The sequence below is a fragment of the Hyperoodon ampullatus genome (assembly GCF_949752795.1).
Source record: "Hyperoodon ampullatus genome assembly, chromosome: 2".
Taxonomy (NCBI): Eukaryota; Metazoa; Chordata; class Mammalia; order Artiodactyla; family Ziphiidae; genus Hyperoodon; species Hyperoodon ampullatus.
This window is the reverse complement of record NC_136915.1, coordinates 46,176,135-46,199,784: the sequence shown is the minus strand read 5'-3', so window position 1 is coordinate 46,199,784 and position 23,650 is coordinate 46,176,135. Positions and strand designations below refer to the sequence as shown.

General features: G+C 38.1%; 1 protein-coding gene across 2 annotated transcripts in view; it reads left to right on the top strand.

Annotated features, from left to right (window-relative positions):
• The window catches only part of NDC1 (NDC1 transmembrane nucleoporin), a gene marked incomplete at its 5' end in the record, with an annotated part of 48,627 nt that overhangs the window by 12,926 nt on the left and 12,051 nt on the right, over window positions 1-23,650 (top strand). For both annotated transcript variants that reach the window (XM_079696390.1, XM_079696391.1), the window contains 10 exons: window positions 3,645-3,696; window positions 5,680-5,815; window positions 7,164-7,256; window positions 8,771-8,852; window positions 11,806-11,964; window positions 14,147-14,392; window positions 14,488-14,603; window positions 17,273-17,323; window positions 19,096-19,159; window positions 19,916-20,016. In XM_079696390.1, the coding sequence (XP_079552516.1) occupies window positions 3,645-3,696; window positions 5,680-5,815; window positions 7,164-7,256; window positions 8,771-8,852; window positions 11,806-11,964; window positions 14,147-14,392; window positions 14,488-14,603; window positions 17,273-17,323; window positions 19,096-19,159; window positions 19,916-20,016 (1,100 nt within the window). The remainder of the gene's footprint in view (window positions 1-3,644; window positions 3,697-5,679; window positions 5,816-7,163; window positions 7,257-8,770; window positions 8,853-11,805; window positions 11,965-14,146; window positions 14,393-14,487; window positions 14,604-17,272; window positions 17,324-19,095; window positions 19,160-19,915; window positions 20,017-23,650) is intronic.

The window sequence follows — 23,650 nt, the reverse complement described above, 5'->3', positions numbered from 1 at the left end:
CAGGAATGCAAGGATTCTTCAATATACGCAAATCAATCAATGTGATACACCATATTAACAAGTTGAAGGAGAAAAACCATATGATCATCTCAATAGATGCAGAGAAAGCTTTCGACAAAATTCAACACCCATTTATGATAAAAACCCTGCAGAAAGTAGGCATAGAGGGAACTTTCCTCAACATAATAAAGGCCATATATGACAAACCCACAGCCAACATTGTCCTCAATGGTGAAAAACTGAAACCATTTCCACTAAGATCAGGAACAAGACAAGGCTGCCCACTCTCACCACTCTTATTCAACATAGTTTTGGAAGTTTTAGCCACAGCAATCAGAGAAGAAAAGGAAATAAAAGGAATCCAAATTGGAAAAGAAGAAGTAAAGCTGTCACTGTTTGCAGATGACATGATACTATACATAGAGAATCCTAAAGATGCTACCGAAAAACTACTAGAGCTAATCAATGAATTTGGTAAAGTAGCAGGATACAAAATTAATGCACAGAAATCTCTGGCATTCCTGTACACTAATGATGAAAAATCTGAAAATGAAATCAAGAAAACACTCCCATTTACCATTGCAACAAAAAGAATAAAATATCTAGGAATAAACCTACCTAAGGAGACAAAAGACCTGTATGCAGAAAATTATAAGACACTGATGAAAGAAATTAAAGATGATATAAATAGATGGAGAGATATACCATGCTCCTGGATTGGAAGAATCAATATTGTGAAAATGACTCTACTACCCAAAGCAATCTACAGATTCAATGCAATCCCTATCAAACTACCACTGGCATTTTTCACAGAAGTAGAACAAAAAATTTCAAAATTTGTTTGGAAAAACAAAAGACCCCGAATAGCCAAAGCAATCTTGAGAACGAAAAACGGAGCTGGAGGAATCAGGCTCCCTGACTTCAGACTATACTACAAAGCTACAGTAATTAAGACAGTGTGGTACTGGCATAAAAACAGAAAGATAGATCAGTGGATCAGGATAGAAAGCCCAGAGATAAACCCACGCACATATGGCCAACTTATCTTTGATAAAGGAGGCAGGAATGTACAGTGGAGAAAGGACAGCCTCTTCAATAAGTGGTGCTGGGAAAACTGGACAGGGACATGTAAAAGTATGAGATTAGATCATTCCCTAACACCATACACAAAAATAAGCTCAAAATGGATTAAAGACCTAAAACTAAATGGATTAAAGGCCAGAAACTATCAAACTCTTAGAGGAAAACATAGGTAGAACACTCTATGACATAAATCACAGCAAGATCCTTTTGGACCCACCTCCTAGAGAAATGGAAATAAAAACAAAGATAAACAAATGGGACCTAATGAAACTTCAAAGCTTTTGCACAGCAAAGGAAACCATAAACAAGACCAAAAGACAACCCTCAGAATGGGAGAAAATATTTGCAAATGAAGCAACTGACAAAGGATTAATCTCCAAAATTTATAAACAGCTCATGCAGCTCAATAGCAAAAAAACAAACAACCCAATCCAAAAATGGGCAGAAGACTTAAATAGGCATTTCTCCAAAGAAGATATACAGACTGCCAACAAACACATGAAAGAATGCTCAACATCATTAATCATTAGAGAAATGCAAATCAAAACTACAATGAGATATCATCTCACACCAGTCAGAATGGCCATCATCAAGAAATCTAGAAACAATAAATGCTGGAGAGGGTGTGGAGAAAAGGGAACACTCTTGCACTGCTGGTGGGAATGTGAATTGGTACAGCCACTATGGAGAACAGTATGGAGGTTCCTTAAAAAACTAAAAATAGAACTACCATATGACCCAGCAATCCCACTACTAGGCATATACCCTGAGAAAACCATAATTCAAAAAGAGACATGTACCAAAATGTTCATTGCAGCTCTATTCACAATAGCCCGGAGCTGGAAACAACCTAAGTGTCCATCATCGGATGAATGGATAAAGAAGATGTGGCACATATATACAATGGAATATTACTCAGCCATAAAAAGAAACGAAACTGAGCTATTTGTAATGAGGTGGATAGACCTAGAGTCTGTCATACAGAGTGAAGTAAGTCAGAAAAAGAAAGACAAATACCGTATGCTAACACATATATATGGAATTAAAAAAAAAAAAAATGTCATGAAGAACCTAGGGGTAAAACGGGAATAAAGACACAGACCTACTTGAGAATGGACTTGAGGATATGGGGAAGGGGAAGGGTAAGCTGTGACAAAGGGAAAGAGAGGCATGGACATATATACACTACCAAACGTAAGGTAGATAGATAGTGGGAAGCAGCCGCAGAGCACAGGGAGATCAGCTCGGTGCTTTGTGACCGCCTGGAGGGGTGGGATGGGGAGGGTGGGAGGGAGGGAGATGCATGAGGGAGGGGATGTGGGAACAGATGTATATGTATGACTGATTCACTTTGTTATAAAGCAGAAACTAAAAAAAAAAAAAAAAAAAAAAAGTTGAAAAAAAAAAAAAAAAAAGAAATACCCTGTTGCTAAGGGGGCATTGTAGAATTTATTAACATGAATTTTAAGCACAAAGATGCAGCTTATTTAATATAATGAACAGTACAAGTTGAATGGAAAACCTTAATCTCAATAGCAACACATTAATATAAACAAAATCCAGCATTCTAAAATACTGTTTTCAGACTATAACATTTTCTGGTCCTACTTTTTTCTGTGAAATAATTTTACAAAATTGTTCTATTTGTGCATAGGCCATTCTGTTGTCTACTTTAAAAAATTTTTAGTTTATATAATCGTCATTTTAATGTTAACACTTTGTTGTTTTTTATTAACCTACTGCAATCAGCCTGGATGTTCCCCTGTTGTTGTGTCAATACATTTGGGCTGACATAGCAGCTGTGTCAACATATCCATGTCACCTATTTCTTCTATAATTCCAGTTATGTTTCATTCAGATTTCATTTCCAGTGTTACCAATTTTCATTTCTTTGTTGCACTTTGGTCTTTTTGGCCAGTTTCCTCTTTCAGTTTTTCATTTTGGTAAAATGTCATGGAGATTTATCATGGCAGATAAGGAGGCAACAACTACATGCTTTGCTGTCTGTGCCAGAACTGAATAACAGACGTGAGTGACTAATCGCTAACAGACTTTGAAAGAAAGGATGTCCATCTGTTATCTATATACTGATTTGTGTACTACTGAAAAGCTAGAATTGCTATATTCAGTTATGCACAGCTAAGGCCACAGTAACTGAAATTTGAATTGTGTTGTTGCGGGCTGGTGTTATTAAACCACAGTAACTGAAATATGTACATGTTGGACCTGTGCAAAGCAAAGACTGCCTGTATTTAGAAATTACTCTCTTGGGAGGGTGGGAGGGAGGGAGATGCAAGAGGGAAGGGATATGGGAACAGATGTATATGTATAACTGATTCACTTTGTTATAAAGCAGAAACTAATAATAAAAAAAAAATAATGGCCAGAAAAAAAAAAAAAGAAATTACTCTCTTTTTCTGCCCATTCCTAATCAAAGTCTAGCATTTTGACTGAGGTCTTGGTGTCTACTTGGTCATCTCATCCACCTCATGTTCCAAAGCATGATTAAGATTTGTTTCATTAACTTTTTATGATTATAGCATGGTATTTTTTCATTTCAGGCCACATTCCCAAAGCTTGGATTAGCACTGCTATGGACCTTCAGTTAGATGAGTAAGTGATCCTGAAAAGTCTAATTTTAATGCTTTTAATTCTCTCCATCCTTTTAGATGTTTGCTACTTTCCAGATGTTTTATTTAGATTTAGCCTTTAAATTTTTTAAAAAATTGCATTCATTTTTGAATACACATAGTTCACATAATTTAAAATTCCAATGGTATATAAAAGGGTATACTGTGAATCTGTTGGCCCCTGTCTCTAGTCACCCAGTTCCTTTCCCCAAAAATAAGCAATGATAATTCCTTTTTTGTTAGATACAGCTTTTATATAAGTGGATTTCTTGAGTTGCATGGACATACCTCTCTTTTGTTTTTCTCCTCAATAATCATTCTTTGCTATGTTGCGGTAGATAAGCACCATACTATGGTTTTACTTTAATTTTACCTGTGAGGAAACCAGATTTGAGTCAGGTCACGTGACCAGTTGAAGGTCATAAGTAGCAATGGAGTGACAGCATTGGGGTTTATTGTTCTAGTTATTCCCTATGCACTTTGCACATAGGCAAAGCTTTAATCTTTATTTAGCGAATAAATGTAAACTTCTCTATTAGTATTTGTTCTTTTAATTATTGGTTATTCCACTGTGATACTTTTTTTTTTTTTTTTTTTTTCGGTACGCGGGCCTCTCACTGTTGTGGCCTCTCCCGTTGCGGAGCACAGGCTCCGGATGCGCAGGCTCAGCGGCCATGGCTCACGGGCCCAGCCGCTCCGCGGCATATGGGATCCTCCCAGACTGGGGCACGAACCCATGTCCCCTGCATTGGCAGGCGGACTCTCAACCACTGCGCCACCAGGGAGGCCCCACTGTGATACTTTTGTATGATCTTAACTACTACCACTTTTGAGGAGTGGGAATATCGACATTTATGGATGTTTGAGGCATTATGGTTTCTCCAGTGTAGATTTCAAAAAATTCCTAACTTTTAAAAGTTGTTAGGTAAAATTTAGTTTTGTCTCCTGCTTAATCACTATATATGAAACCAAACGTGTGGGTCATTTATTATGTTAGCCCAGGTTTTATACTTGGTCAAATGGAAAGAGAAAAATAATAATGGTATTGATAGAAATTTAATATAATACTTTTTTCCTCCTTTCACCTAAAAAATGTTTTGTTTGTATGGCAGTGCCTGATATTCTGGACTTAATGTATGCCAGGCCCTCAGTAATGCTTATTTAAAAGCAGAAAAAAAACTTTATCATCCCCACCGCCACCCCAACCCCAAGGAATGTCAAGTACTACGCTGGGCACTCCTAACATAAACTGTTTAAATCTCATAAAAGCCCTAAGAGGTAGAATGAAGAGATTATGCCACCATATGGATGAGGAAACTGAGGGTAGGTTAGGTCAAGTGATTAACAAAATCACAACATTTACAAATAGCAGAATCAGAGGTTCTAGTCCTGTTTTCACAATTGCTAAGTGTGATTGTAGGATTATGATGACTTTGCAAATTGAGCTATTCAAGGTTTTGGTAACATTGCTTGCATTCCCTTTATTTAGCATTCTAACAGAGTTTCTTAAATTATTTTAAAAGTAAAGTTTGTTATTTTTAGATAGTACTTTGTGTTCTTAACTACTATGAAACTGTTTATACATATACAGATAGAGCTGAAATCTGGTCCAGGAGAGGTGCTAGTCATGCTGAATGCTTTTTAAGTATCAAGCTACAAAACAACAATAATAAAATTTTACCCAGTCTCTAGGGGAGACTTCTTCCTTCATAGAAAGTGACAGTGAAGATTTGGAATGCAAGAAACTGAGAGCTAGTTTAGGTCTACTCTTCCCTTAAGGCTCCCTTGTGTACTTTATAAGAAGGTATTAGTGAAAGAACTGTACAGGGTACAAAAGGAGAGGAATCTATCACCATTATTATTTAGAAATAGGATTTGTTTGTTTCTCAGTGTAGGGCCTCAGGTCTCTTAAATGCTTAGATTGTATTTTTCCTACAGGATTAAATAGTAATTTCTGCTTTCACAGGCAGTTTCATAGGCCTCTTGACACTGTGAGTGGCCTCTTGAATCTCTCATTACTCTACCATGTCTGGCTCTGTGGTGTCTTTGTCCTGATGACTTGGTACATCTCGTGGATCCTCTTCAAAATCTATGCCACAGAGGTTAGTATTGAGTTTTTTGTCAGTACTTTTCTGTTTTGAAGTGCAGAGGTTTATTTTTAGTAGAGCACTGATCATCATGTTGTTGTGCCCAAAGCCATTTTGAAAACTTGGGTTTTGGTTTTTCTTCTGAGATTTCATAAGGCATATATCTTTTATAACCATCAATTATTTGTATTTTTTTCTGAGGAACAGTGTTAGTGTTCTTTATGTTTGAAAACTAAACTGAATGAACTGTTAGTGGTACTTACTATGTTTTATCTTTAGTGTAATTCTCTTCTGAAAGTTTCCATTTCTCTATTGAGCATATACTAGATCGGCCTGAATTTTTTTTTTTTTTTTAAATTTATTTTATTTATTTATTTGGCTGCGTTGGATCCCCGTTTCTGTGCGAGGGCTTCCTCTAGTTGCGGCGAGCGGGGGCCACTCTTCATCGCGCTGCGCCGGCCTCTCACTGTCGCGGCCTCTCCCGCTGCGGAGCACAGGCTCCAGACGCGCAGGCTCAGCAGTTGTGGCTCACGGGCCCAGTTGCTCCGCGGCATGTGGGATCCTCCCAGACCAGGGCTCGAACCCGTGTCCCCTGCATTGGCAGGCAGATTCTCAACCACTGCGCCACCAGGGAAGCCCGGGCCTGAATTTTTAATTAATTTTACATGCTATTGATATAGATACTGTTGATCAGTATTAAAATATTTAAATATAAGGAAGGCAATAAAATACTTGTTCGGTTTTTTTTTTCTCTTTTTGCGGTACGTGGGCCATTCACTGTTGTGGCCTCTCCTGTTGCGGAGCACAGGCTCCGAACGCGCAGGCTCAGCGGCCATGGCTAATGGGCCCAGCCGCTCCACGGCATGTGGGGTCTTCCTGGACCGGGGCATGAACTCGTGTCCCCCGCATCGGCAGGCGGACTCTCAACCACTGCGCCACCAGGGAAGCCCAAAATACTTGTTCTTTGAAGGAACTTTTTAAAATTTATATTGAAGAAATGATTTTAAATGAGTCGGAATTGCATTGTCTTCATCATCCAAATGTTTGTCTTAGAAAATAAGTGTTTCTGTTTTATTTTACCATCTCTGTAGGTTTGTACCCTTCAGTGACTTCAAAGAATTTTTGTTTCTTAAATTTGTTTCTATTATTGGAAGCCAGAGATCTAGTAAAATTGGGAAAGTAACATGTTAGAAGGTAGTGTATTTGGGTTTATGTAATTTTAATGCAATCTGTTTTTGCAAGGAACACTAAAGATGTTAGTTTGGTTGTATTGTCTCCTTTATAATAAATTTCAAATAGTGCTAATTTACTGAATGTAATTAAGTCATGAAAATAATCATTCCATAGTTTTTATATTTGATAGGCTCATCTGTTCCCTGTTCAACCACCATTTTCAGAAGAGTCAGATGACTGCCTCCCAAAAGTTTTAAACAGCAATCCTCCCCTCATCATAAAGGTAGCGGAACTATGCATTTTGTGTCTTTACACAGTCATCTCTAACTTATCTTATGGAATAGACTTAATATTTGCATAATTAAGTATTTCGATATATTTTTTGAGGGCCTAGAATATTCTAATACTGTAAAAAGTATTGTAAAAATCACCTACATGCTACATTAAATGCTGTTTACTTTTTCAGTTTTCATTCCAAGTGACTAAGATGCAACTATATATTGCAACGTATGTGTATAAGCTATACTAATTCTATATTTAGGAGAGATATAAAAATATTTCAAGCATGAAATATGATGATATACAACCATATACATTAGCTTTTCACAAATTCTTCATGGTAGCAAAACAAAACACTGATTTTTTTTTTTGATCATTGGTTTAAGGTATATTTTCACTCATATAGAATTGTTGGCTGTTATGATCAAAGGAAGTACTTGATAGTGTGTACATATTCAATGAACTCTCTTAAAATTTGAATAATGATAATCTAAAACAAATTTTAATCAAAAGAGTCTAAAGAAGTTGCAGTAAGTTTGTAAATCAACCTAAGTGAGAATAAATTGTTTTGATTTAAATTTCATTTTGAAATTTTAAAAGTAGAACTACAATATATATGATCTTGTTAAGAGGTCATAGTACTTAAAAAAGAATTAAAATAGAACCTAGAGTTTGGATTACACTCTAGAAAAGTTGTAAACTAATAAGAAAATGACCCACTAAGGTTCTGATTACCTTTAAATGTCAATTATGACTAATTTATTAGATAAATAAAAATATCAGTTACATCTTTATTTACTGGGCAGATGTTAGTCACTGCTAGTTGCTTAGGGTGTGATGATGGATAAGACAAAGCACAGCCTAATGGAAAAGGCAGATACACAAAATAATGAAAATTTACTGTGGTAAGTGCAGTGAGAACCACTTACTCTGCTTGGGACCAAAGCAGGAAACCTTCACAGAAGGGATGGTGTCTTGAATGATGAGTGAAGTGGTTTGCCAGGGAACAAAATGAAGATTTTGAGTAAAAAAGTACAGCGTATGTTGTGTATCTACTGTGTGCTGGGCACTGCTTTGGACGTGGCAGCGAGCAAGACGTTGTCCCTGCCTCACAGTTTAGCGGGTGGAACGAGGTGAGACAAGTAAGCAGGCAGTTACAATAAATTATGGTAAGTACCATGGTTGAGAGCTGTGTGAGTATATGTTTTTGCCGGGGAGGCCAGGGAAGTTCCAGGAGGAAATGGTGTTTTAAGTTTCCCACTATAAGGTGGGAAGGAACACAGAGAGTTCCGTAGTTCCTAGGTGGCTGGAGCCCACAGTGACTAGGGTAGCCTACAGAGGGTAGAGGCAAGAAAGTTCTGGAAGTCTAGAAAGGAAGGTTATGGTTCTGAAAGTACTTCCTTCATGAAAAATTTCAACTGATTTCCCCTTAGATATGTAGTATTGAGCCCCATTCATAAATAAGATTTTATATAGAGGTTAAAAAAATTAAATAGTGTGTATTTTTTTCCCTTTCAGTATTTGGCCTTGCAGGACCTGATGTTGCTTTCTCAGTATTCTCCTTCACGAAGACAAGAAGTTTTTAGCCTTAGCCAGCCAGGTATTGCTAAAAATAATAGACCTAATAGGAACTGAGTATGTGTGTGCAGAAAGTGTTCCACTTAAAGTTTTTGGTGAGCTAGATGTATTTATTAAAATATCACACATCATTAAATATCACATATTTAATAATACTTCCATTAAATGAAGTATTGATTTAAACATTATACAACTGTTTGCATTGCTGTGGTTAGAAATTATATTTCCAGGAAAAGTATTTTTAAATTTTTATATTATTTCCTTCTGCCCCCTCATTCCCTTCACCTGAAGAAATTATGAGGTAGGTTGACAGTTTTAGAGCAGAAAAGTACAGTTTAAGAATCCCAGAAGTTTTAATGCTATAAGGGGTCTTAAAAATCAGATGGTTTAATCCTTATGGAGGACCTAAGTCTCAGAGAGATTAAAATGGCTTAATAAAGTTAATGTCAGAGTTGGAATAAGAAATTCTGTCATTTGACTCTTAAGTGCAGAGCTTCCTCTTCCTGCCATGCAACTTTGCCTTCCTTTTTAAAAAAAAAAAAGTAAAAAGAAACTATCAATAGACTTGATGGTGATAGGCCCAAGGACACTCTTGGCAACTCTGAAACACTTCTTCAGTGTTACTTGCCGAGCTCCTCCAGACTGCAGCTGGGCCAGTAGTGCTCTGCCTTGTTCCTAGAGGGAAAGCCTTCCAGCCCAGCACCAGTGGGGACCGAACCTGGGTAGCTTTACATCTCTCTAATAAGCTCTTCATTATTTTGCCAAACTCGCCAATTCCCACATTATAAAATAAACCTATAGTTACATGTTACATGGAAATAAAATCCAGTTATATAAAAATATAGATGATTGGAGCCACTCTCCTTTTGGTAGTATGAAAAATCCAGTGCTGATGCTGTGGAAAATTAACTGTAGCAATACTTTTCTAGCAGACTGAGGTTTACTTAAGAATTCTCTATACACTAAATGTTTTCACAAGATATTCAAGTAAACCGTACCAGGGTGGCATGTTCTCTGCCAGAGAACATATTATTAAAATGTAACTGGTCATAGAAATAGAGATGAAATTTGTGGTTACCAGAGGCAAGGGGTGGGGGTGGGGGAACTAGATGAGGGCAGTCAAAAGGTACAAACTCCCAGTTATAAGATAAGTAAGTACTAAGGATGTAATGTACAACATGATAAATATAATTAATACTGCTGTAATATATGAAAATTGTTAAGAGTAAATCCTAAGGGTTCTCATCACAGGGAAAAAATTTTTTTTTCTATTTCTTTAATTTTGTATCTATAAGAGTTGATGGATGTTCACTAAACTTACTGTGATAACCATTTCATGATGTATGTAAGTCAAATCATTATGCTGTATACCTTAAACCTAATACAGTGCTGTATGTCAATTATATCTGAAAACTGGAAGGAAAAAAAATGTAACTGGACCATTACATAGTTCCTTACTGGTCCTGCGATACAGCGGTAAAAAACGTCCTGGGGGGCTTTCCTGGTGGCTCAGTGGTTAAGAACCTGCCTGCCAATGCAGGGGACACAGGTTCGAGCCCTGGTCCGGGAAGATCCCACATGCCATGGACAGCTAAGCCCGTGCCCCACAACTACTGAGCCTGCACTCTAGAACCCGCGAGCCACAACTACTCAAGCTGCGCACCTAGAGCCCGTGCTCTGCAGCAAGAGAAGCCACTGCAATGATAAGCCCGCGCACCTCAATGAAGAGTAGCCCCCACTCACTGCAACTAGAGAAAGCCCATGTGCAGCAACAAAGACCCAACGCAGCCAAAAATAAATAAAGAAAGAAATTAAAAAAAAATAATTTAGGAAAAAAAAATGTCCTGGGGCCTACTGATGGAGTATTTTGTTTGTTTTCAGGTTAAGTGGTATTCCTCTTAAGTTGGGAAGAAAGATTTAAGGAGGGACCTAAGTGAAGAGAGAATGATTGTTTAATGCCCAGGATGGAGAAACCAGTTTTCAGTGGACTCCTCTGCTATTCTCAACGCACAGTTGATTTTTGCATGACAGCTAATGGAGATAAAGGTTTTAGAAAATCAAAAGATAATGAAAATTAAGGGAATTTCTAAGAGTGTGGATCACAGTAGTTTAGGTTAAATAATAAGATAGCAGATACATAAACACTCAGTATAAAGTAGGATCACTGTCAAATAGTGTGTCACTTCTATAGATGTGATAGCAAATAGGGGCTCTTTTGCAAATGAAAATGTAAGGAAGCACAGTGGGTGAGCCACAGCAATTTAGAGGTCACTGGGGGCCATGGGGTGCCTCTCGTTAGACATGTTCATTGTCTTAAGTCTTCAGTCTGTTCAGTACTGCTAGTGAAGTAACCTGGGTCTTTTTCACTCAAACCGTGCAACAGTGTTTGGCTTTATTTTAGCAACCAATTTTTTTTTTTTTTTTTTTTTTTAATTAATTTATTTATTTTTGGCTGTGTTGGGTCTTCGTTTCTGTGCGAGGGCTTTCTCTAGTTGTGGCAAACGGGGGCCACTCTTCATCGCGGTGCGTGGGCCTCTCACTGTTGCGGCCTCTCTTGTTGCAGAGCCCAGGCTCCAGGCGCACAGGCTCAGTAGTTGTGGCTCATGGGCCCAGTTGCTCCGCGGCATGTGGGATCTTCCCAGACCAGGGCACGAACCTGTGTCCCCTGCATTGGCAAGCAGACTCTCAACCACTGCGACACCAGGGAAGCCCCTTAGCAACCAATTTGAGAGTGGTTTTTTTAATGGTAAAATAGCAAATTTTTGCTTGTAGACTTTTAGGAAAATTATTTCATCCAAATATTTATTGAACTCCTGCTGTGTATTAGATGGCATGAGTATAAATGGTAGCTTGACTGAGAAAAGTGGGCCCTGATGCGAAGTGAAATACAGCATTTCTTGTTGATTTTTCTCCCCATTTTGAGAGGAGACTATAAGATTATCTACATTTTAAAAGCTGGTATTTGGACCTCCTAGGTGGACATCCCCACAGTTGGACAGCCATTTCAAGAGAGTGTTTGAATCTTTTAAATGATATGACTCAGAAACTTGTCCTCTATCAAGAAGCTGCTGCTACAAATGGGAGAGTGATATCTTCATCCTACCCAGTGGAACCTAAGAAATTGAATTCTCCAGGTAACTCCTTATACTACTAAGAGAGGGGAAAGCACTTACATTTTATTTCCTAAGGAAGATAACAGTAGTTAATCTAAGGATATGTATATAGTGTGAAGTATATATTTTTAGGGAAAATTGATCCAATATATGGGATATTGTACTGAATCAAGAAAAAGGCCCGGGTACCATTGTAGATTGAAAAATTTAAGTCCAGTGTGGTGGTGGTGGTGTTAAAAAGGCCAAAAAAATGTTGATCATCAAATAGAGGACTTCAGCTTACTCTAGTAGAGAGCCAGGTGAATCTTTACAGGTAATACTGGATGCTGCTGTGATTGCAGTATCCCAGAGATAAAAAGTTCCTGGGCAGTGCCCAGAGAGGAGCAACTGCAATGACTCGGTGATTTGGGGATGGGGGCATCACATTCATTGTTTTAAGATAGCTTGATATAATGTTTGAAAGATGAAAGCTGAGAGGAAAAAGTACAGGTGGAGGAACCTATGCTGTTTCATAAAACACCTTAAGTAGACAATACCTAGGAATGTAAGACTGATAAAAAGACTTAATGTTCCAGTGCCTTTTGGAGCCAGGCATTTAATGAAAATGGGCAGAACTGGCTGGGTGAGGACTGTGGTAAACTTGAGAGCACAGTCTTCATCTGAAATGGGAAGCTGTGGGTTAGCTTCAGTCCATTGTTCCCATGTGGGAATTTGGACCCAGTATCTGAACTTCTGGGCTTTTTTTTTTCTTTTAAAGAGAAGCCTGAAGAAGTTTTAGGGAAAATCTACCACTTTTAAACATTGGCACCTAATCTTGTTATTTAAAAACTGACTATATGGGCCAAAGCAAACACATCTCTGTCTTTGACTTCATTACTCTGCTGGGGTCATAGACCAAAAACAAAGAGATTACAAAAGAAAAGTGATTTAGATAAGTTCATGAATGTCAGATTTTAGAAGATTCTAGAGTGTTTCAGATGTTCTTAGCATTCAGATTAGCATTTACTTATTCAACAAGTATTTATTGAATGCCTACCATGTACCAAGCACTGTGCGAGAAGCCAAGGAGTTGAAGATGCAAAAACATTCTTGGAACTGACCTTTTCGTGGGAGGCACACAAATAATGACAAGACAATGTAACTGCTAAAAGGAAGTCTGTCAAAAAGGAGTCTGAATGGGTAGGATGATGTTTGATAATGAAAGGAGGAGTTTAAATTTTATCCTTTAGATGTGGCACTGTTAGAGAATTTTGAGTAGCTATAGTTACATCAAATTAGCATGTTAGAAAGATCATTGTAATTCTGAGTTGGGGGAGATCCTGGGCCAGACCAAATATGGATTATTCATTATTTTAAATTGTTGTCATATCCCATCACTCAGTCAAAATTTGCCTCTAATTTTGAGGAATAACTGCAAAACTTAAAAACCCCAATCTTAATTTGTAAATTGATTCTCCAAATATTGTTATTGCCATTAACCCTTAAAGAGTCATGTCATGAAAATTTGGTACTTTAAATGTTTGATGTCTTATGCCAGTTTTATTAAAAAGATAGAATACTAGTATAATTTATTTGTCTCTGTGCCTTGTACTGGAGTGGCAGAAAGATGTTCTTCTATTTTTGTACAAGAGACTCTATAAATTGGTACAGTTATGAGATAATTTTTGAAGAAGCTGTTTACAGATCAGATTTGTAGGCAAATTAGTCTCTGGTGTGACTTCTGTTAACTTGAAAGAACTCTGGGGAAAATGGGATAAGGTTAGCACTCTCTCTTTCTGTACATTTTCACACTGTAGATTTGATTCAGCCAAGTAATAGTTACAATAAGATCATGCAGTAACCCTGGGCATATTCTAATGCAATAAGGTTGTTGCCATTTGAAAAAAAAAGTATAAATTGATAGGTTTGCGTAAAGCAGCTTAGAGTTAGAAAAATTGACCTTGAAGATGAAGATACCTGTTTAGAGAAAAAAAACAGGGGCTGTACCAACCTGACAGAGGAAGATGTATAAAGCTCCTTGAGTGGTCACCAAGTTGCAGTAGTAAAATCTGGATGTTGAGAATGTAAACCTAAATGGAAACAAACTACTGAGCCTTGGTTAAATGAGTTAAACAAAGAATTGAGATGTGTAAAATTTGAGAACCTCCACAGTGGCCTGCTTTGATCAGGTTGCCTCTTCAGCACTGGATCTGTTCTTTTATAGAAGAAACTACTTTTCAAACCCCGAAATCTAGCCAGATACCTCGGCCTTCAATGCCATCATTAATTAAGACATCGCTGTTCTCCTCAAAATTGTCTACACCTGATGTTGCAAGTCCCTTGGCGACCCCATTTGGCTCTAGTGTAGTGAATCGGATGGCTGGGATTTTTGATGTAAACACGTGCTATGGGTCACCTCAAAGTCCTCAGCTTACAAGAAGAGGGCCAAGATTATGGACTTCGGCTTCTGGTGAGGACATTTATTTTCTAAAATTTGGAATGTCATAGTTGCAGAGAATCAGGCTAAGTTTTCACCTTCTTGGGTTTTTTTTTTTTTTTTTGTAGGTCAGCAAATGACTGAATATTCTAGTCCTTCTCCATCTACCTCTGTTAGTGCTGAGGGTAAGACAGTGAGACAGCCCAATGTGATTTATTCATGGATTCAGAATAAACGTGAACAGGTAGGATGATACGGGTATAGGATTTATAGTTACATGTAACATTGAGAGAATCAAGGATCTCACTTAAGTAAGCCATTAGGAATAAATTGGACTTTGGGGATGCTTAATGTATTAAGTTGACCCATATAAAATTGCCAGTATTTGACTGGTTTTGAGTTATAGAAATTGCAATTTCATTTGGCTTAATCTAATACAGTGCCTTTGATCTGTGAATTCTTTCATTTAAGAGATATTTATTGAGTTCTTCATATATATAGGGTGTGATTTTAGGTATTGGGAAAACAGCAAACAAAAGTCCCTGACCATATGTTTACATTCTAGTGAGGGGAAAGAGGTGAGCAAGCAAGTGTATTATATTTCTTTGAATATAAAAAATACAGTTTGTGCTTGAACAACTCGTGTTTGAACTGTGTGTTCACTCATATGTGGATTTTTTTTCAGTAGTAAATACTACAATACTACTCGATTGCAGTTAGTTGAATCCACTGATGTGGAACTGTGGATACAGAGGACGGACTGTAAGTTATAGGTGGATTTTCAACTGCAGGAGGGTCAGTGTCCCTAACAACCGAGTTTTTCCAAGGGTCAACTGTACTATTAATTGTAAGACTTACTTTACGTACCATTAAGAAAAAAAGTTGCCAGTTAAACTGTGACATGCTGTTGACTATAAGGTGCATCCTGTTATGTCATGTGCAAAATATAAAAAACATATGTCTTAAAAGGGAAGAAATTTGATGTCTTACATGCTATATAGAAAAATAGAGCAGGTAAAGGAGACCAGTACCTAGGGGAAGAGAGTACTATTTTATATGGGGTGATCAGGGGACATTTCATTGATAAGGTGACTCTTGATCAGAGGCCTGAAGGGAGGGCAGGGAACAGCAAAATGCAAAGGCCCTCAGGTGGGAGTAGGATTGGCTTGCGTGAGGAACGGTATGGACACTAGTGTGTCCAGAATAGAGTGAGGAGAGAGTGGTAGGTGGGTGGTGAGTTAAGACAGGTAGCAGGCACCCAGAGCTCGTCAGGCCCATTAGCTGTTGTAAAGACTGACATTTTCTCTGAATGTGATGGATAGCCACTGCATGGTTTTACCCACAAGAATGACATGATGTAACTTTACATTTTGAAAAGTGCCGCTGTGTTGAGACTAGATCCTCAGAGGGCAGGAGTGGAAGCAGAGGGACAGTAGTAAAGCTGTTAAAGTAATCTAGGGGGAGATGATGGTATCTGTGACCAGAGTGGTTGTGGTGGAGACTAAAATGTGATCAAGGTCTGGATATATTTTGAAGGTAGATGTAATAGGACTTGCTTATGGTTTGGTTGTGGTGTGAAAGAGTCAGTGTTGATTCTAAAGTTTTTGGCCTGAGGATCTGAAATAATGTAGTTGCAGTTTATTGGGTTGCAATTTACTGATGACTCTGGAAGAAGAGATTTGATAGAGGTAAGGTAGGGAAATCATGAGTTTGAGTTTAGACATGTCAATTTTGAGATACTTACTAGACAACCAAGTGAAAATACTGAATAAGATATTAGACATACATCTGGAGTCTAGGGGAAAGTCCAGGTTAGAAATGAAATTTTGGAAGTCATCAGAATATAAAAGCCGTGAGACTCCATGAAAATTCTTGGGGAATATAGATATAGAAGAAGAGAGATGCAAGAACTGGGACCCTCTAATGACGAGGTCTGGGAGATGAGAAGGAATAGCAAAGGAGCACCGTTGAGGTGAGAAAGAACCAAGAAGAGGGTGTTTCAGACAGAAGTGAGTGTCAGAGCTGATGCTGATAGGTAGCATGAGACTCAAACTAAGAATGAACTGTTGCGCTAGAAATGTGGAGGTCATTGAGTACTTGACAAGAGCTACTGGGTGGAGTAGAGGGGATGAACACCTGATTGGCGTGGGTTCAGGAGAGACTGGGAGAGGAATTGGAAACCACAAGAAAAGCTAGATCTTTCAAGGAGTTTTGCTATAAGGGGAACAGAGAAATGGGGTAGTAGCTGGGAGGAGTTGAGGGGTGAAAGAAGGGTTTTATTTTTTAGGATGGGAGAAATAATATCGTGTTCATTGATAGAATGATCAGTTAATAGAGAGGGCAGAACTGAAGGCATTTTACAAAACTTCAGGACCCCATATGGCTCTGTATGCCATAAGTACTGCTATGTCATGAATTTACTTTCAAGTCAGTTGGGGTATGTAGCTTTTAGCTTAATATTAAGAAAATTGTTTTCCCTGTAAATGTCAACTAGTAGAAAACCACTTCATGTCTTAAGATCTTTTTTTTTTTTTTTGGTAGGGGAAACATGCTCTTTTTTGGTATTAAGAGGTAACGGGTAAGACAGTTGTAGAGAATTGAGAAAGAATATGGTCTTAGAAAATATCACCAGAACCACTTAGAGTTCCTTTTTTATTATGACAGGGCTTTAATTTGAGGGCTAGACATGTGTACATGGGAATGCAATTTAGGTTAGATGGCCTATCTTGGTTATCCAGTTTATAGTACAGAGGTATTTACTTATGTGGTTTACCTTAAATACTGTTCTTTCTTTGTAAGATGTGAAGTGTTTCATTTAAGTTAGTGTCAGGAAGAACCTGGAAATGTGTAATATTATATTTGAGTAGAATTGCAAAATGTGCATGTGTTAATTCTTCCCTTTTTCCAACTCAGATTAAGAATTTCTTATCAAAACGGGTGCTGATAATGTATTTTTTCAGTAAGGTAAGAATATGTAGTTATAGCATTGGGAATGGGGGAAGAGCAAACAAAATAAGAATGAAGTAGCAGGTAGGATTTGATTTCTAAATATTTAGCTTGATCCTAGCAAACCAAACAGCTTTGCATCATGCTTCACTAAACCCCCCTTCTAACAGTAGCTGCCCTAGACACACATCTCACCTTAGTGGCTTCCTGAGGCTTGGCTCTAGTTGGCCTTCTCAGTTTCTTGGCCGCAGGCAGCTTTGTGCTGATATGTCGCCCCTTGCTGCAAAATGAGTAAATCCACGGTGATGCTTCATGGCTCATTGTCCTGCTAACATCTTTATGGCCAATTTGGTGTTCAGAAGAGAGATGACTGGGTTAGATTGCAGATGTTAAACTTGGGTTGGATAAAAGTTGAAATTCAGACCACAAACTAAATGACTTTCCAACTTGTCTGTCAGCTGCCCCAGCTGCTGTAGGGGAGTAAATCTCAATGGTAGAAGCTAAAAATTCATTCCTGTTTTCACTGCTACAGCTGTTGTGTGTCAGTTAATCCTTTGATGAGGAAAACCTTGCCCATTTGTAGGGGAAAGAATTTTTGTTTTAATTATTTTAATCTCTCTTTCTCCAGATATTGTAGTATTAACTAATAGTGCACTCAATTAATGCCTTCAAGTGAAAGTCTGCATTGGCGTACATTCCTCATTTTTATTCTTTGGGAGTCATACTCTGGTGGGGAGAGAGAACTCAGTAACTCTGATAGAATGTAGATACACATAGCAAAGAATCCTTTCAAGTTCTTGAAACTGTTTTTTCACTGTGGTGGCAGGGAGGATCCACCCAACTAGCAATAAGGCTATCCATTAGAGCCCTGGTTAAACTATCAGATGCCTGAGGAAGGTGTCTCGTCTTCCACCAAGAGGAAGAGGAGTTGTCTGAAGTTTTACTTCAGAGCTTTGTTTCAGAAGAATGGGAAGAAAACTTACCCTTTTGTCTTCTGTATGCCATGCTCTTTTCACTAAAGTTCCCTCATTTAATTCTAACAGCATTCCTGTGAGTTGTCTTTTTGTCCTCATTTTACAGATAAGGAAACCTGAGGCTCAGAGGGGTCAGGTAGCTAGCCTAAGGGCACATAGCCAGTAAGTGGCAGAGCAGAGGCTGAACAAGATAAGATCTCCTTTTTCCTTGGAAGTGAACGGCTGCTTTTGATTCTAATTTTGCAAGTGGATCTATTGTATGATAAGGAGTTGTAGACACTGCTACTTAATGTTGGGACATGTAACATGCTGTTGTACTTAGTAGGCTTCATTGGGTGCATTATGAAATCCACCGTTTACACGGGCCAATTATTGCTCCATACCACAGTACCTTGCTGTATTAAAGAAGGTTGGGTGGTTTTTCTTTGCAGTGGGATTGAGGGCAGACAATTTAAGAGAGGCAATATGTATTTAGGCAGTTCTTTTGTTTAAAAAAAAAGAGCATTCTTAACCCTTCTCTTAAGTGATCTCTATGCTAATCCCCTGAGGTGGGTTGAGTTGAATATATTTATTATTTATTCAACTCTTATTGTAAATGAGAAACTGAGGCCCATCGAGATTTAGAGACTTGGCAAGGGTCACACAATGAGTTGGTAGCAGAATGCTTTATTGCAGTTAAATCATACTGTGTAAGAATTTCAGGTTTTAATTCTTCAGAGGCAGCTGTGAAATATTTATTGTTATAGTCTACATAATTGATTAGATGAAATGATCATTTCAGGGGAACTTACTTAAACGTCTTTATTGTATTTGTAGCACCCAGAGGCCTCCATTCAGGCTGTTTTTTCAGATGCCCAAATGCATATTTGGGCATTAGAAGGTAAGCAATCTCAGTGAACTGCAACTATGATTTATTTATTAGTTAAATATTGAAGTATAATCCGTGAAAGATCAGTTCTGGACTTTGATCTCAATCTTTGAATATTCAGATAATTGTTATTTCTTTGTTTTATATAGATCATTTTTCTTAGATATTTAGGTGTATTTTAATTTAGGCAGAAATTTTCCTTGTATATAAGTGGATAAACTGAGCCTGGGGTTCTTGCCTCTCTTTCTCTATTTCAAAAAAACTGCAATTAATAGATTTTTAACTGTCAACTTACGTTGACATAACATGTTTAAGCATATTTAGCTTAGGTTAAATATGAAAATCTAGTTCCTAAAGAACTATTTCTTTTCATCTTACAGATACTGCCTTCTCAATGCTTAAATGATACTTCCTCAGAGAGGCCTTTCCTGACCACCCTATGAAAAGTATCCTCACAGCTGTCACCCTTATCAGGCTTTGTTTTCTTAACACTTATCACTACCAAACACAATATTACTTTAAAAAATTCTTTTTCCTACTAGAACGTAAGGCAGAGACTGTCATCTTATTCAAGACTATTGCAGTTGAGCACTTTTTCCATGCCTTTTCCAGTCTTTTGCCTATTTTTCTATTGTATTCCTCCCTCTTTTTTTATTTAGAAGTTTTTTTATGCATTCAGAATATTAATCCTTTCTCAAATAGATGTATGGCAAGTAGATTTGCCTGATTTTGATTCGCTTTTAACTTTTTTCTTCTTTTCCACTTGAGGTCTGTCTCACTTAGTAGCAGCATCGTTTACAGAAGATAGATTTGGAGTTGTCCAGACTACACTACCAGCTATTCTTAATACTTTGTTGACGCTACAAGAGGTAGGCAATATGTGGGTTGGGTGGAGGTAGAGGTCCTGTCCCCTCCCCCTGCCCAGCCTTTTCAGTTTGTTTCTTACATATCACATTGAGCAACAAACATATGTTGGAAGTCAAAATAATGGTACTATTCTCACCCTCAGGCACTTACAGTCTAAGAGAAACTAGGAAGATAAACTTTTAATTCATTTATAAGTAATAATTGTATTGTAACAAAGAAGGAAAGTATACTAAACCTGTAGGATATACCTCTGATATTAATCAGATTATTTAGGATATTGGAATTCTGTTCTATGCTATAAGATTGCTTCCTTACATAATTTGTAGCTACTGAAAGTGACTTGTAGTTAAATTACCCTGCAGATAAGAAGTTACCTATTGGCCAGAGGCTTAAGAAGATAGAGCTGGGGCCAGCGGATTCCTGTTATCAGGCTGGGTGCATAGTTTTAAACTACCAGGTTTTTTTAGTACTAGACTTAAAGGAAGAAAAATAAAACGTACGCTTCTTGTTTTCCATTAGGCTGCCTTTCCTAACTTCATGTTGAGGGATATGTTTTACACTGCCTTATATTATTAGTTGTATGTCAGATGAGGAATATAAACACTGAGGGCTAGGGGCATTTAGAGGTAGGGGCTTGGCTGTTGTATAGGTTTTCTGGAGGAGTGTTACTGAACTAGGCTTGAAGGATAATAAACTGGTGCATCTTTGGGTCTTGGGAAACAATTTAAGATATGAAGACAAAACAGGCTTCACTGTTCCTTTCTTCAACTCTCAATTCATTTTACCTCTTAGAAAGTCTTACCCATCAAAACCAGTGATTTTTTTTTTTCTTCACTTTGAGTCCTCTTTTTTTTTTTTTTTTTTTTTTTTTTTGCGGTACGCGGGCCTCTCACAGTTGTGGCCTCTCCCGCTGCAGAGCAGAGGCTCCGGACGCGCAGGCTCAGCGGCCATGGCTCACAGGCCCAGCCGCTCCACAGCATGTGGGATCCTTCCGGACTGGGGCACGAACCCGTGTCCCCTGCATCGGCAGGTGGACTCTCAACCACTGTGCCACCAGGGAAGCCCTTGAGTCCTCTTTGTGCCCACTTTTTCATGTACGTTATTTGAGACATGTTTATACACATGGGTAGTTTTATTATTTGGGTTCTTTTCCCAGCTGCCTTTCTCTAAAGAAAGAATTTCCTACTATTTCTCCACGACTTCTAATATTTGGCTTGTCTAACCACACAATAGGGTAACCATGATTTGAGCATATCTTTGGTACATAGCGTAGTTTTTTTTTTCTTAATCACTCTTGCTATGTAGTTTAAAATAAAACTACAGTAGAAAGTTCCATAGTCTACAGAGTGATTTCATATCATTATTTATTTTGAACCTCAGATCTATCTTGTGAAGTGAGATGGAGGTGTTTTGGCCCTGTTTTGCACATGAGAGGGGCTCGGTAGTGCAGTGACTTAGCTCAGGTCTCACACACAAGTCTTGTTAGTGGCAGAGCTGGGACTTGAATGTGAGATGATTGCAGGGCATTAGCAGTGTAGGAGACCCCAGGGAAAGCTGCAGATCCACATCCCGTATTCTCTCTGAACTTGTCTATCATCTTCTCCTGGGCTTTTATTTTTACATAAGGTTCTCTTTAGAGAGAATGGCTCTACCCTTAGAACCACGGCTTTCAAACTTTTTAGACCATGATCTAGTACATTTACATTAGACTCAGAATATAGAGGTGTGTGGGTGTAACAAGAAACAAAAGATTCTTAGAAGAGTGCTTACCTTTTATTATGTACTCTGCATTCTAATGCTTTCCATTCTATTTCATTTAAAAAAAAAAATGCTGGTTGAAACGGAATTGATTTCACAAGGATCACACTGCCCTCAAGGTATTCTGCACCAAAGTTACTTTCTTTTCACCTCCCCACCATCAGAATTCCTAATTCTTCATAGTTGGTTATGGGTAGGTATGACAAGGAAAGCAATTTGTTTATTTGGTTATAGTCATTCCTACCTTTGATTGGGAAGGTAAGAATTATAGATTTGTCGAAGGGTCAGGCCCTATTTCCTTTGAAACAGAGGAGTTGAATGGAGGATACTGTTGAGGGGCAGAGTAGAAAGAGGCAGCCGCATGTTTTTGAGAGTTGAGATAAATGGAACAAAGAACAGGACCAGTGATTTGATACTTTGCTTCTGAGTATAAAAACGCTTCCTAGTGTGAGGCTTGTGGCATCTGTTCTCCCCTAGACCACATCACAGTCGGCCTTTTGGTCATGCTCTGCAGGCATCAGATTTTGCAAACTGCCTTGCAGTCTTTCCCACCCCATATCCTGACGTTGACTGTAGTGAGTGATTCAGTGTCCACGTGGATATTTGTCCCACACTTTGACCTCCTCACCAGTCTTTTACATACCCATCAGTGTCAGCCTTTGACCATCATCCAGGCCTCATCATCCCCTGAATTCTCCACCTCCAAAGCTTAAAATTCCAGGATTCTACCCTGTAAGTCAGAGTCCTTAAATGTTTTTGTGCCAGAGGTCCCTTTAGCAGTCTGATGGAGCCCATGGACTTTTCCTCAGAATAATGTTCTTAAATACATAAAATAAAGTCCTTAGGATTAGAAAGGAAATCAAGTATATTAGAATACAATTAAGAAAGTATTAAATTTGTGGTACAGTAATGTGTGCTTTTTAATTAATGCATTAAATAACAAGATCTATCAGTGAGTCTAATAACTCATCACTTTGAAGTAGTGATATGATGAATGGTATTTCAAATAATTGCAATAGTAATGTGATATGAAGATATTGATGATATCTGTTGGTGGCAAAGTCACAGGAATTGCTAATGCTATTGTGATTTACTGTTTCATAATTGAAAGAAATGTTAACTTTTAATTAGAGCTTAGTAAAGATAAACATGTAATTTTTATCCCAAAGTTCATGCCCCCTGAATTCTATCCATAGATCTGTGGGCCCATGTAAGAGGGCCCCCAAGCACAGCCTCATATGCCCTTGCTTCTTCTGTACACTTTGTCTTTGCCAATATTTTCACTTCCTTTGTTTTTCGGCTCCCTCCTAGCTACATATATGTCTTTCCCTATCCAGCTTAGACCTTATAGTCTGTCACTTCAACCATTTTGTTACCAATTCTTTTTTTTTTAACATCTTTATTAGAGTATAGTTGCTTTACAATGGTGTGTCAGTTTCTGCTTTATAACAAAGTGAATCAGTTATACATATACATATGTCCCCATATCTCTTCCCTCTTGCATCTCCCTCCACCCCACCCTCCCTATCCCACCCCTCTAGGTGGTCACAAAGCACCGAGCTGATCTTCCTGTGCTATGCGGCTGCTTCCCACTAGCTATCTATTTTACGTTTGGTAGTGTATATATGTCCATGCCACTCTCTCACTTTGTCCCAGCTTACCCTTCCCCTCCCCATAACCTCAAGTCCATTCTCTAGTAGGTCTGTGTCTTTATTCCAATCTTGCCTCTAGGTTCTTCATGACCTTTTTTTTTTTTTAGATTCCACATATATGTGTTAGCATACAGTATTTGTTTTTCTCTTTCTGACTTACTTCACTCTGTATGACAGTCTCTAGGTCCATCCACCTCACTACAAATAACTCAGTTTCGTTCCTTTA